General features: G+C 30.5%; 1 protein-coding gene across 2 annotated transcripts; it reads left to right on the plus strand.

The window, feature by feature from the left end:
- The first annotated feature begins 1,133 nt into the window (after positions 1–1,133).
- LOC108324756 (agamous-like MADS-box protein MADS3) lies at positions 1,134–9,046 on the plus strand. Of its 2 annotated transcripts, none has more exons than XM_017557687.2 (8): positions 1,134–1,407; positions 5,612–5,696; positions 5,870–5,919; positions 6,023–6,122; positions 6,666–6,707; positions 8,242–8,283; positions 8,393–8,454; positions 8,700–9,046. In XM_017557687.2, exons 1-8 carry the CDS (start codon positions 1,226–1,228, stop codon positions 8,788–8,790), a joined length of 654 nt encoding a protein of 217 aa, XP_017413176.2. In that variant the 5' UTR covers positions 1,134–1,225; the 3' UTR covers positions 8,791–9,046. The 2 variants fall into 2 exon arrangements, with proteins under 2 accessions (XP_017413176.2, XP_052730003.1); XM_052874043.1 differs by having other exon boundaries at positions 1,142–1,407; positions 5,858–5,919.
- The last annotated feature ends 5,608 nt before the right edge of the window (positions 9,047–14,654 follow it).

Genomic DNA, 14,654 nt, shown 5'->3' on the forward strand with positions numbered 1-14,654 from the left:
TATAATTTAATGTTTTGATCGATTAATTATGAATATTAAAATATCCTACTTTATATATTATTGACAAATATATGAAGTAACCAATATAAAATCTTTAAAATTATCCATGCGTGCTCTCATTAACAACAATTCACTGTTGCAATAAAACTTGAAACAAAATAAATAACGTGTTACGCCAGCATCAATTTAAAAGTAGAATAATATTTTATGAGAATATTTTATAAAAGTCTTGCCAGTCAAATGAAATTAAAACTTTTTCTGGTGAGACATGGTGCAAAACAGTTGTCGAAATCAAAATGATTAACTAGACAATTTGTTTGTTTTGAAGAATTAAGACGGGAATGGAGTGAAACAACTTAGGCATATGATTTTAGCATTATGTGGTTAATTAAAAATAAAAAAATGATTTGATTTTGATAAAGTAGAAGATGGTGGTTAGATTAGGAAGACAAAATTGAAAAAAAATGATGTTAGGATTTTAAATTTTGGCCTGGCATGAAGGTGTTTGTTTCATCTCTGCAACAGCACTAGAGCATGGGCATGCAACGTGTCGACCCTGGAAAGGGTGGCGGTCCCTTTCACACGACACAGACGAACGGATAATTAAGTTACAAGGTGGAAGAGCCACTGGGGTTCTGAAACGTGGCCATCTAACTGTGACTGGACCTACAACTTAAAAACCTCTATATATCCTACGCCTATCTACGGTCTAATATTATAATCCCTATGACAATAATAATCAAAAATTATCTATAAAGAAGAAAGTCGAAAACTTGATTTGATTGAATTGACTCTGTGTCCGCAAAATGGGAATCCACACGGAGAACGTAGACTCACTACAGGCTCAGTTAATGGGAAGCATGGCCTCAAAAATTTCGATGGCTATGATATTCTATCATCATAAAAATGAAGCTTATGGTAAAATTCTATGGATGCTGATCGACACGTGTATCGCTGTTTTCTTTTCACCGATATTATCTTCACAGGTACTATAATTGCTTGATGTTGCCCTCGCAACAACCACATACCACTCCATTTCGGATTTGGTGCAGTAAAAATATAATAGTTGTCAGATAGAGGCATATATTATAGTACTGTATATGTTGTGCATGTGGCTTTTTTTTACATCCCTTATTAATTAATTTAATATATGCAATATATATAGAGAGAGAGAGAGGTGAAAAAGGTGAGATAGAGAGGTGCAGAGAAAGATCAAGAAGGAAGCATGGGAAGAGGGAAGGTGGTTCTGGAGAGAATACAGAACAAGATCAATCGCCAAGTCACCTTTTCAAAGCGCAGAAACGGTTTGCTCAAGAAAGCCTTCGAGCTATCTGTGCTATGCGATGCTGAAATCGCTCTTATCATCTTCTCCAGTCGTGGCAAGCTTTTTCAGTACAGTAGCACTGAGTAATTTCCCTTTTTCTCTCTCATCTCTCTTTCGTATTAATTAATCCATTTTTCATTCTCGTATTCCATTCCTAGATTTTTTTTTTCATCATGTGTTGCTACTCACTTGCGTCCATGTTTTTTTTAGTATTCTATATAACTTACGTACTGAATCCCTGAAACCTGTGAAGTTTGCTTGTTTTCTTCTATTAATCGGGGTGCAGATACCCTTGCTAGGGTTTCTAATTCTCCATCACCCCCTTTCCCTTTTTTTATCATTGAAAGAAAAAAGATAGCAAACTCTCATTACATATTCATACGAACACTAATTATATAAATTAAAGAGGTCGGGGTAGAGTAATTTGTTGAAGGGTATTTGTTTTTCGTATGTCCAAGATTCGGTTTCTTTTCTCATCTGTAAACGAATATTAGTTCTTGCAAAATTCTTTGAAATGTTCTTAATCTTTTGTACTGTACAATTAAACATTTGTCGTCTTATAATATTTTTTATTGATTTAAATTCACGATAATTTGAATACTTTTGAAATAGTTAAAAATAATCCCCACTTCTCAATTCTTATGCATGCTGTTGCTGCAGTATTTGTCATCTGATGAATCATGTTTGCCATATCAAGAATAGCAAAGTGATATACTTATTCAGCTGAACAAAACCATCCTTTAATTAGTATTTCAAGAGTAGCATGTAATTGGTCATTTGTAGAAAATACCAACTATAGATGGGATCCCCATGCGTAATTATCATGCAAAAGAATGCATCGGAAGCTATGAATAGTTTTCCCCCTTATTAAAATAAACTTTTTAGTCATATATATCTTGGTAGCTGTGCAGATCTGCTTGTTCCTTTCAATTAACATAAATGTAATTGTTAGGAACCTAGCGTTTCCCTTTCTTTAAGACATATTTTACTCATAAACCCATTATTAGTATTCAAATGCCACTGGTGCCCAGTCTGATTTGTTTGTTTGTTAGTGAATGAATCAGTCATTAACAAGTTCGTTAAAAAAAAATTTCAAAAAAAATAAAATAAAAGCTAATATCATTAGGTTTAAACCCTAGTTTGGTCCTCGTATTTGTGTGTCAATCTCAAGTGGGTCATCGTGTTTTTTTCGGTCTCAATCGAGTCCATAAACTTGTAAAAATGAATCAATTGAGTCCTCACCGTTAAGTTTTTATTAACACCGTCTACGAATGTTTGAGCTGTAATTTTTTTAGTTGAGGTGGCAATTTCTATTAAATTAAAATGTATATTAAATGATTAACCAGAGGTTTCCCACCAAAACCATCAACACGGCCCATATTCTTAATCAGTTCCTTTAACACCAACTGAATCGGTTTCTCGTATCATGAGTTCCCTCCCCTAAAAACAGCACGATCACTCCAAGTCCTGGAGGGAACCAACTGAGGGGCATACTGGATAAAATCAGAGATTCCCAATAGGGAATCACTGTTGGATCGCCTGTATCCTTTTCGAGGTGGAAGAGAATGACCAAGTTGAAGTGCAGGACCTCCGACCTCTTCAGCGATTTCAAGGATAGAGTTCAAGAAGCACAATCGTTCAGTCAGTTCCATGGTCTGAGCCCTCAAAATGCGTTCGTTGATTCGGTCTCAGCGCACGCTTATTCCTTGGCCTTTATGTTCTCCATAAGCTTCTTGTTCGCGCCTTGTAGTCTGCTAACCTCATCGGTCAAATCCTCCAGCTGTTTCTGCTTCCTCATCCACAATCGTCGCACGGATTTGTGGTTCGACAGCATTCTCTTCCGCTTTCTCTCATCGATTTGCGAATCTCCTGCCTCAGATCTGGAGCTCGTCGCCGAACGTTGAATCGACGCCATTTCTGACAACGAGATGGGATTTGATTTGATAACAGAACAAAACAAAAAATATGAAAGCTAATGGAAATAGGAATTACAGATCTAATTAATTATTGGAATAATAGAACAGTAATTAACAACGGAGACGTATTGATTTTCTGGGGGACTAATTGATTCGGGGCAAGAAAACCCTAGATCTGAAACAGATCAACTTCAAGGGGACTAATTAATTTTCTGAAACTAGAAAAGGCAATATGAAAGAAATGGGGAAAACCGACGGCGAGCTTGGTGGCGCCCTGGCTCGTGGTCGCGACTCGCGATAGCCGAGCTTTTCTCTCTCACGCGTGAAGAGAGGAAGGAGAAGGGAGAAAATAATTACTGCCAGGTCAAATACTTTTTATTTAAATTACGAATTCCACATAATATAGTATTTATACATCAGCATATATTGTGCAGACCACGTCATCACAATTAAACGGTGTTAATGAAAACTTAACGGTAAGGACTCAATTGATTCAGTTTTACAAGTTTATGGACTTGATTGAGACCGAAAAAACACGATGACTCACTTGAGATTGACACACAAATACGAGGACCAAACGAGAGTTTAAACCATATCATTAATAGTTGTTGGGGAGGTTCGATATGCATACATATCTCCACACTTGTAAGATATTATCCGTTTTGGGTCAAGCTCTTACGGATTTGCTTTTGGTATCACTCCAAAAAATCTCTTATCTTTTATCCGATGTGAGACTTTGTTTGTATCAGAACAATAACTTGGAAGAATTGTTTGTTTGAGATAACTGTGTTGGTTTTGATAGGTTGAAGTGTTTCGTTCATATAGAAGCACTGAAGCCACTTACTTATTCAGTGGACAAATTTCCCTAACCCTTTTGGATAATAGATACTATATATAGGACACACATAGGTAGGGTAAAGCCTCTTTTGTTTGGAGGTGGAGTAACTACGGTTACAACTCCTATATGTTTTTAACTTTTTTTTTTTTCTTAAGGCTTGTTTTGTGACTGGCCCGCTCATAATCATAAAGTAATAATGATTTGTGCATATTATGTTTTTGTTTCATAATCATAAAGTAATAATGATTCTAAAATATGATTGATATTATGGTACAAAATAAATTTGAAATTTAAATTAATTTTATAAATTTAATTTATGAAATAATGTTTGTATTTGTTTATATATTTTAAATTCTTTTTATTTCTAATTAATATGAAACTTTTAACAAAATATTTATGTAATTAATTATGTTTTATTATTTTTCTGTAAACATAAGACATAAATTGAAAGGAAAGTGATAATAATTATGAAAACTAAAAAACATCTGAAAATGATTTTCTTTATCAAATTTGAAAGCCCTAAACTAATGCATTTGGATATGGGGAATAGAATAATTGAAGTTCATTGGTAAATTCTTTTTACTTTATAGGGCTTAAATTGGGTTACTACGAAGAGTTTGTTAAAAATCACATATCACACCCTCTTCAGAACTCGTATTTCTATCGTGTTATCAATGAATGGTTAAGAGTTGTTCTAAACAGAACAGCTTTTGAAAAGTTAAAGTTCACATACCCATGCATACATAACATATTTTTCAAAGATTTGTAATTTAGACAAGCATGTCTATATTTGAAATTCTGACCAGCAGACTGTAATTTATAGTTCTGATTTTGCCAGCTTTCCCTATTTGAAATACTTCTTTTTATTGACTATACATGACATTATAAAGCTATTTATTAGGAAACAACTCTTTAAATAGCGTTTCAACTTTTAATCAAACATAACATTACTTTACGTTTGTTACAGCTAAAAGTGGGCAGGGAAAATAGGGAGAGAGAGAGAGAGAGAAAACTTGTTTGAAAAAACGGAAATTAGAAAAACAAAATGAATGAAAAAGGTGGATCTGCGTTTATTGATTGTACAATAAACTTAAAGTATTATATTGGGTATAATATATTACTCTCTTTTATTTCTAAAGTCATGAAGGATCATCTATTTTTTTTTTTTATAATAATAATAACTATAGTAAAAAATAAATAAAAATATCACTTTTATCTCTTCTTTTTTTATGCTGAATCAAATTATTTTGTTTCTATTATCTTTCTTTCTTTTTCTTTTTAAATAATTTTTCTATTCGTTCTAACATTTTTTTTTCTTTTCTCCTTTACTGTTTCTTTTTTAGCACCTATATTAACTCAGGAAATTGCTATGTGATTTTACATAATTCTTAAACAATTATTTATAAGAATAAAATCGATGATTCAGTTAAAAATAGCTGAAATATACAAGAGAAATGAGTCCAAGTGCCTGAAGTATTTGAAATATATAAGAGTAATTAAAGTAATAATGTTATATATGTTCATTCTTATCAGCATTAACAGAATCATCGAGAAGTATCGTCAACGCTGCTTCGACATGTCTCAGATTGGCGACGAAGCTGAACATCAATCGGAGCAGGTTTTTTCTCTTCTTGACCCCCTGTAATATTGTCTTCCAAAATAATTAGAAAGTCGTTGAAGCTAATTTTGCCAGTTCTCAAGATAGCTATTGATAATGCGGACATGCTCCTTTGATTTACATAAAATGGATAGTATCAACAATAACGTTGCACCTTACAGTGCTTATATCAGGAGCTTTTGGTATTAAGAGTCAAGTATGAATCACTCCAACGAACTCAAAGGTACAAATTCTGATGAACGCACTATTATGGAGAAAAAGAGATCATGTCATGTCAGAGTTCTAGAGGACATGCACTAACTTATTTTGTTTGTTTGTGTTTGAAGGAATCTTCTGGGAGAAGAACTTGAGCCACTCAGCATGAAAGAACTGCATAGCTTAGAGAAACAACTGGATAGAACGCTTGCACAAGCTCGGAAGCACCTAGTATTAATCACAACTTATTCTTAATTGTTTTTTTAACTATGTTTGGTTTTTCCTTCAACTACTTTAAATCAAATGTGGATATAAAAAGAAATTATTACATGATCCATATGATGATAGTAATCTTAATTAGTAAATTCGTGATTGGATATTCTATTAGTTCTCTTAAATTGAAAAAAAAAATCATATATGTTATGTAAAAATGGTTCAAGCCTGTAAACGCATTAGTTAATGACTATCTAATTTGGATATAAATAAGTTATACACTAACTTTTTTACTTCATTTACCAATACGTTTTATTGTGTTCAATTTAGTTTGAATTCTTCATTTCTAACCATTAAATTATCGCAAGAAAAAGAATTATCGGTGGCTCCACTTAAAATCTTACATACCTAGACAATGTTTGGATAAATAATTAGAGGATATTTATAGGAATTTGCAATGCAGATTTTAAAATTTTGTTTTCAAACATGAATACACAAAATGAAAGAAATAATTTGTTCTATTGAAAATAAAAATACTTAAGTTCTCTCTTTCAATTGCAGTCACAGAAGCTGGTGTCAAGAATTGACGAACTACGCGGAAAGGTATATTATTTCATCAAATATTGAAGGTTGTTTCCATTGAATTTAGTTTGCTCCATCTGAACCATTCATTGTCTTAGTTTCTCATGTTCCCTAATCACCAATGGTCACTTATTTGTGCTATATATTATAGTATTTTTTGGATGAGTTTCTTTATTACAAGCAAATATACTTAAAAAATAGAAAAAAAAAATATAAACTAAAATCATCTTCTACATAATAATTTATTTTTTGTATAGTCGACTTTAACTTATGCATAAAATAATTTATATCTAATCTAGGACTAACTTTCACCAGCAATATTAGATATTTATAATTCCAAAAAAGATTGCATGCATGCTTCCTAAGTGCTTCCACTTATAAAATTGTGGCCAGGGTGACAGAAGAAAATCCAATGCAACGATTATATGAAATTATATTTTCCCTGATGAATCTAAATAAGTCATAAAGAATAAGAAAATAGAAAGAATCATCATGTGAAACAAAATTACTTAGGATGACAATGTGAGACATGCTGCTCATATGAAAAAGTGAGATAGATTAAATATTTATGCTAACCTGTTAGATTCAATATGCATTTGTAACTCATACGGGCCAATAATGAGTTTGTATGCATTTGGTTTGCATAACCCACGTTAGACTTAATTTTCTAAAATCTTGCAATTCCGTGTTTTTTCTAAACAAATTATTCATTTGTGTTTTTTTTAAGTCTGTTCAAAAGTAGTTTGTTTAGTTGGATGCAGTCCATCCAAAAGTAGCTCTATGTATTTCTTTTATTGTTTTTTAGTGTAGTTTAAAACAATTTCTATTTTTAATAGGTTTGTACTTAAAATTTTTTTATTTTAAATTATGAATATTGCTTAGTTTAATAAACAAACTTATAGAAATGATTTTTTCTTCTAATTTAATTAAACAAAAACAAAATTATTAATATTCTTATGCGAATCGTGAGCTAGCTGACCCATAAATCCGCCACCTAAACAATATGCGGTACATGCCAAAAACAATTAACATGCATTTCTTATATTAGACAAATGACTCACTTTTTGTGATCCAAAACAAGACGAACTGACCTGCATTGATATCCTAAAATTACTTTTTATTAGATGTTTGGAAACTCGTATTTAAAGAAAATTAAAGGAAAAAGATATTTAATCATAGATGACGAATACTTGAGAAAACTTTATTAAAATAATGTATGAGAGAAAATTTAAAAGATTTGTGTTCATAACCAAAAAATATAAAACAATTTAATAGAAACTATTTTGAAAATATAAAACAATATCAAATTGATCTTGTTTCACGCCAAAAAGAAAATTATAAGAAAATAATGTCCTTTAGTTTTCTTTAAAAAAAAAAATCGGCATATCAATCCTTTGTCACATTTAATTGATTGGTAAAATATAAGAGAACAAAGAAACGATAGTAAAATGTTAAAAAATATAAATAAGTGCACTTTTTTTTTTTTCATCTTTGATTTGGCATTTACTTTATTTGTAAAAATAGTCATTAATTTCAATTATCTACATATTGGTAGGTTTGCAACCTGGAGCAGATTAACAGAAATTTGGAGTCCAAGGTTTTCCATTAAATAATTAATCAAGTGAACATATATCAGGGGAATGCTGTATAATTTTATCAGTTATCTGATATGGCTTCTCTTTTTTTATGAAAACTTTATGTTCCAGAACATAGGTAAATGCACTCATTGTGAAGATTATACTAATCAGTTTGAAGCTGGAGCAGCAACGTGAGTACTTAATTTTTCTTTACTCTTACTACTTTTTAAATACGTAAATTATGATGATAGGGAAATTTGGCAAGCATGGATGCCTTTGTTTTATGCAGAGACTTTAATTAGTTTAGACATAGCAGGAATTCATGAAACCTTAGCAAGATGATCAAAAGTAGACTTTGTTTATTATAAGACGTGATCCATGGTAGAATGGAATGTCCTCAGAATTATAAACATCAAGATTTTTGTTGTTGTTGCAGTTCGTTGCGGCTTCAGCAGGAGCAAATTACTTCAAAGGGAAAAGAAGTAGACACGAGGTGTCTTAACGATAATAACGAATGGCAGCTTTGAATAATATGGGCAGTTGGTCGAGTGTGTATATCTATCAAATATATATCTCGGAAATCTGGCAAGTTCAGCCTCCATTGATGACAGTTTCATAATTTAGTGTATGCTTGATTGAAGTGATCATTTTGAAGGAATAATATTTTTATTTTTACTTACCAAAGCTTTAAAAAAAATAAGGTTTGCAACTTATTTAAGGCCAGTTAAACATGAATTAGTGTTTTGATTTACAATCGCAGAGTTCAAGTAGTTTTGTTGGTTCCTTTTGCATGCATTGCAGCCTAGCCTACTGTTAATCTTCCAAAAAAAAATTTAATTTCTAATTTAATTTCTATTCTGTTCTCTTTAATTTAATTTACTGAAAAGTTTTAATATATATGTTTCCTTTTCGAGCAGCTTGGAAATTAATGATTGGCCTTAAAATCCCAACTGGAAATCGCTAACAAAAATTAGGGCTGGCACGGTACAGTGTTATTGTGATCTTGATGGTGAATTAAGATAATCAGTTTTTAACTTTACTACCAAATCAATCTTATATTTTCAAGTGTTAATATATTTTGTTCTTAATATGAAAAGAAATTATAGTTTTAATATAATTTTTTTAGTCTTTAATAATTATCATATATATTTATTAAAGTAAAAACTAAGTATTCATTTACTAAGACCATCCTTAAATATAATTAATTTTTATCGGTGAAATTTGTAAAATTAATTATAGAAAGATTATTAATTATTTTTTGTATCAATTTAATTTCTAAGACTAATTAAATTAATTTTCCTTTATATTGTTTAAAAAAAAAAATAATACCTTTGGTCTTTTAAAAACTAACATTATGGAGATAATAAAATTGTTTCTATTATTGTTTGAGATTCATACAGTGGCAATATATTCCCGAGTTTTAGTGGCTTCAACTCCATCGCAGAAGATGGTGCCACAAATTATATATTTATACTTTCTATTGTTGATAATGACAAACATATATAAAGAAATCATTATCTGATCAGTTAGTGTAATCTGATCATATTTGTTTTTGTAGCCATTTTCTGCCATGGTTCCTTTCGTCTTTTGATTCAAATGGAAGAAGGCATCAACCTAGGTTAGGTAAAAGGTATTAAATTCTAATTTTTATTCCCGGAAAACTACACATATAATATTTGTATATAAAACTATATATAATATTATATATGCTTTAAATTTGTTTATAATATTTCTTAAAATATATTTATTCTCTATTTAATTTAAAATCATATATTTTCATCTAAATAAATTTGTCTTAAATTATAATTCAAATTTCAATCTATATTTATATTTATATCTGTACTATATATAAAGATTATTCTTTCATGTTTGTTTTTCAATTTTATCTTTTAAATAAAAAAAATTAAATTAAAATAGTTATTTTATCAATTTTATCTTTTAATTAACTGTTTTTTTTTAGATTTATAATTTGACATTTTTTAAAATGTATTCTTTTTAATTATAAAACTTCTTACAAATAAATAAAATTTATTTAAAATAAAAATATAAAAATTATTTTTATTTATTTTATAATAATAATAATAAATAATAATAATAAAATTTGTATTTTTTATTATCGTAAAAAATGAACACAGATAATTACTTTTTTAGTATCCACATTTTTTCCTTATTTTACCTAGTATATAACAGTTATTTTTTAAATTAAATTAATTGCTTTACTATTTTACCTTACATATTTTTAAAATTTAATATTTTTCTTGATTTGACTGTTTTTAAATTTAATTATATTTTTAATTTTTTTGAAAAAAAAATCTATAAAATAAATAAAATTCACTTACAATAAAAATATAAATTTATTTATGTACATTATTATAATTATAATCATAATAATTATTTTATTATCTTAATAAAAAATAACACACATATCTCTAGTGTAACATCCCAAAAATACAGTTAAAACTATATAATTGAATAATCACAATTAATAATAACCCAGATCAGTCTTACACTAAATATAGCATACTGTTATGGCTGAACGACCTGAAGATACATTAATAGAACTTAAATTTTGTACAAGGTACACTCCTGACTGAGCGGTTCAAAAGAACTACCAAACCGTCGTTCTAAACGAAAGGAAGGATGATCGAACGACCATCTTACTATACAAACTAAAGTACTAACCGAACGTCCTATTGTTCGGTCTTCACTTCAACCTCAACCAGATTTTCCTCTTCCAACGTCTCTTCCAGCAGTACGTCTCCTTCTGCTCACATCCACACGGATGATCATTGCAATGACAAAGACGGACATACAAAACATGACAAGACAGGAAGATACATGGTAAGCTTATGTAATTTAATTCATGCATAAACATACATTTCACAAAATCAAACAAACAAGATAATTCACAGTTCGTTCGTACAAAGCCTAATACTAGACTGATTGTCCGGACTGTATGAAATTTGTGTAGCTACAGGCGTTCTTGCACCCGGGTGATGTAGTAACTGACATGTCCTCATCAGCTGCCACCCGAGGTTAATCCTATTTGTCCAAAGTACCCCTAAGGACTCGGACCTCCTGCCGTTTCCACACATAACCTACCCTCCTCTACGTGAGGACGAGTACCCACGAAACATCAGGATGAACTGCCAGCATTAGCATAACCATAGTAATACTTTACAAATTCCAATATTCATCCATGAGTCGTTCCTCCCCGGAACGCTCGTTCAAAATCCAAACATTTCAATCCACATCACATTCTCTTCATATTTCATTCATAATCATTCTCAATTTCATCTTTCAGTATCAATTTTCTCAAATTCATCTTTCATTACCAATAAGTTAAATTTCATCTTTGTTCAAAGCTTCTTACGGATACCCGATACCGAACGTTCAATCCTCACTCAGAACGAGGACGAACACTTGGAACGAGACAGAGAAGTCTCCCGTTCCATAATAGAATAAGACAGAGGTGACTACTATTGGTTTGAGAAAGAAACCGAGTATAATCATATATAACAGAAACGACTTAGAATGATCGTTACTTAATCAGTGAGCCAATTAGATGAACTGACCTTTGAGAGTTCTAACCGAACACCAAAAAGACCATGTCAAGTACTAAGGCTCTAGGCCGGAATCGATAACTACGGACACTTCAAAGAAAATACTTAGAAGAATTCACATGAAGAAACCGAATGTCAGTCAATGACCGCACGGTAGAGGAAATTCTATTGAAGTTGGAAGAACACTAATTTCATCAAGATATATTATAAAAGGAATGAGACAATCGCTTGGTGTAAGACCAAGAACCATTCATACGATCGCTTGGTGTAAGACCAAGAACCATTCATACGATCGCTTGGTGTAAGACCAAGAACCATTCAAACGATCGCTTGGTGTAAGGCCAAGCATCATTCAGACGATCGCTTGGTGTAAGACCAAGCATCATTCAGACGATCGCTTGGTGTAAGACCAAGCACCATTCAGACGATCGCTTGGTGTAAGACCAAGCATCATTCAAACGATCGCTCATGCACAGTATTTCGAAAAGAAAACGACCGTCCTCAACTAAGATTCTTCCCAACTGAAAGAATCAAAGTCTAACCAAAATCACTATGAAATACCAAACGGTCGATGACCATTCGGTGACGAAGTACTCTTTCATATAGAAATTTCATATCAGAATCATTTATATTCCAATTCATTTCTTAACATATAGTTTCATAACTTTATACATTCATCTCATAATCACTTTTCATACTTTATACAATCCAAGCATATCAACCCTCATGCATCATATTCATTCAGTCAACTAACGAACGTTCATACAATCCAAGCATATCAATCATCATGCATCATATTCATTCAGTCAACTAACGAACGTTCATACAGCACAGTAAACATACAAATTAAATTAAATAAGCTTCCCTTACCTCTGAGCGTGAACGAACGTCCTAGAGACAGATGTACGGTTCGTCTGACTACAATTCCTTCTACTCTCAACGCTCAACAACTCTTCGAACTAAACCAAACAACAAAAAACCAACAATGGCTCAGACAAGATGACAGCATGCAACCAGAACTTGATTTGCATGTACCAGAGAACGAACGGCTAAGGACAAGGAAACTTACCAGTTCAGAACTCGAAACTGATCGGTTCAAACTGAAGCTCTTGACGCCGAGAGTGCCTCTACGGTGTCTGAATGAAGATCGGAGAAGAGAAAGGGTGAGTTTTGGTAGAGAGAAGGGAGAGCTTTTAGAGAAAAGGAGGAGAAATGAGAATTTCAGAGTTTTTGGGAAGAAGATGCATGCAGAGAGTGTGACGTAATTTTCCAAAAACTCAGTTTTGCTTAAAACGAATGTCCGCTCTTCTGCTGACACCTGCATTCCACTATTTGATTCTGACTCTCTTCAGCCTGACACCTGACGTCCGTTCAGAGGGATTTTGGATGCATTTTTAATGGTTCTAACATCTAGAATTAGATAATTATAGTTCAACTTCATTATCTACAATTGACCCCTCTAATTTGCATGAATTATAATACTTCAACCTTTTTAATATTTAAGTGATATTCTTAATATGCGAGATAAATGATATAACCTTTATTCATGCTCAAACCATGATTCACCACTTGAATGATATAAAACTCATTGCAACTCTTGATCTTCAACAATGATCTTCCTATAGACTATAAGTTTGCATTTGTTAAATTTAGTAGATAGAATATAATTGTTTTTTATTAAAGAAAAAAAAGTAGAAATAAGTTAAAAAATAATAATTTTTAAAAAATAATAATTTTGAAAGGATGAAAATAAAAATGTTTTCTGTTTTATAATATTTAAAGTATAAGTATTATTCATTATGCATTTAAAATCAGTAGTTAGAGTACAATTGCTTTTACTTCAGCAAATTTTTTGTTTTAGTTCTTTGTGATAGATCATTATTAAATGAAACATTTAGTTTTAAATGAAAAACTATGGTTGATAATGAGCATGTGATTATTTGTATTTAATAGCACAATGATCTAAAAAATATTAAAATATAGAAAATTAAAAAGCCAACCTTTTAGAAACACCAGTTGAAATAGTCTATAAATGCTATCAACATATTAAAATTATTCTTTAACAAGTTTTGTAACTAATAAAAAAATAACTTACTAAACATAACGATAACAATAATATTTTGTTTTTAAATTTAGTGTAATTGTTACAAGTGATCATACCATTTTAAAGAACTTTTAAGTTTGATCATTCGTATATAATTATAACTAAATAGTTATTTATCTCATTTTCATATAATTTAACTTGATTAAAAAGTTTAAAAAATATTTAAATATATTTCTTCGATTGATAAATTGATGTATAAATAATACACATATTAATTACATAATTTTGTTAAAATTTCATTTATATTTAAAATAATGAAATAAAAAAAGTTGGTTACTAGGTGATAAAAAATTATAATGCGACATAGTAATGATGTTAGAAGATTTATAAATGCTCCACTGTGTCTAAAAGAGATCTACTTACATGGCTATTAATTAAAAAGTTATCGAAACTTCTAAAGTTACAAGTTAAAATTATTATATAAAAAGTAAAACCAGTAAAATTTTACCATTGTTACATAAAAGAATATTTGAAAAAGTATGTTGTTATTTTGTTTGGTTTATCACATAATGAGTCAAATATGTTTTAAAAAAGTACATTAATTTAAAATACATATTGTGAGTATTTTTTTTATTCCCTAATTACCAAAATCTTATCAGCGGCATAAGGTAACTTTTATTAAAAAATAATATAAATAATTACTTTTGAAACTATCCTCCTTAAGATATAAATTTTATTTTTTCTCATATAATTTTTTTTGTAGTTAACTAATTAACTTTCATTC

This window comes from Vigna angularis, chromosome 3 (genome assembly GCF_016808095.1).
Source record: "Vigna angularis cultivar LongXiaoDou No.4 chromosome 3, ASM1680809v1, whole genome shotgun sequence".
Taxonomy (NCBI): Eukaryota; Viridiplantae; Streptophyta; class Magnoliopsida; order Fabales; family Fabaceae; genus Vigna; species Vigna angularis.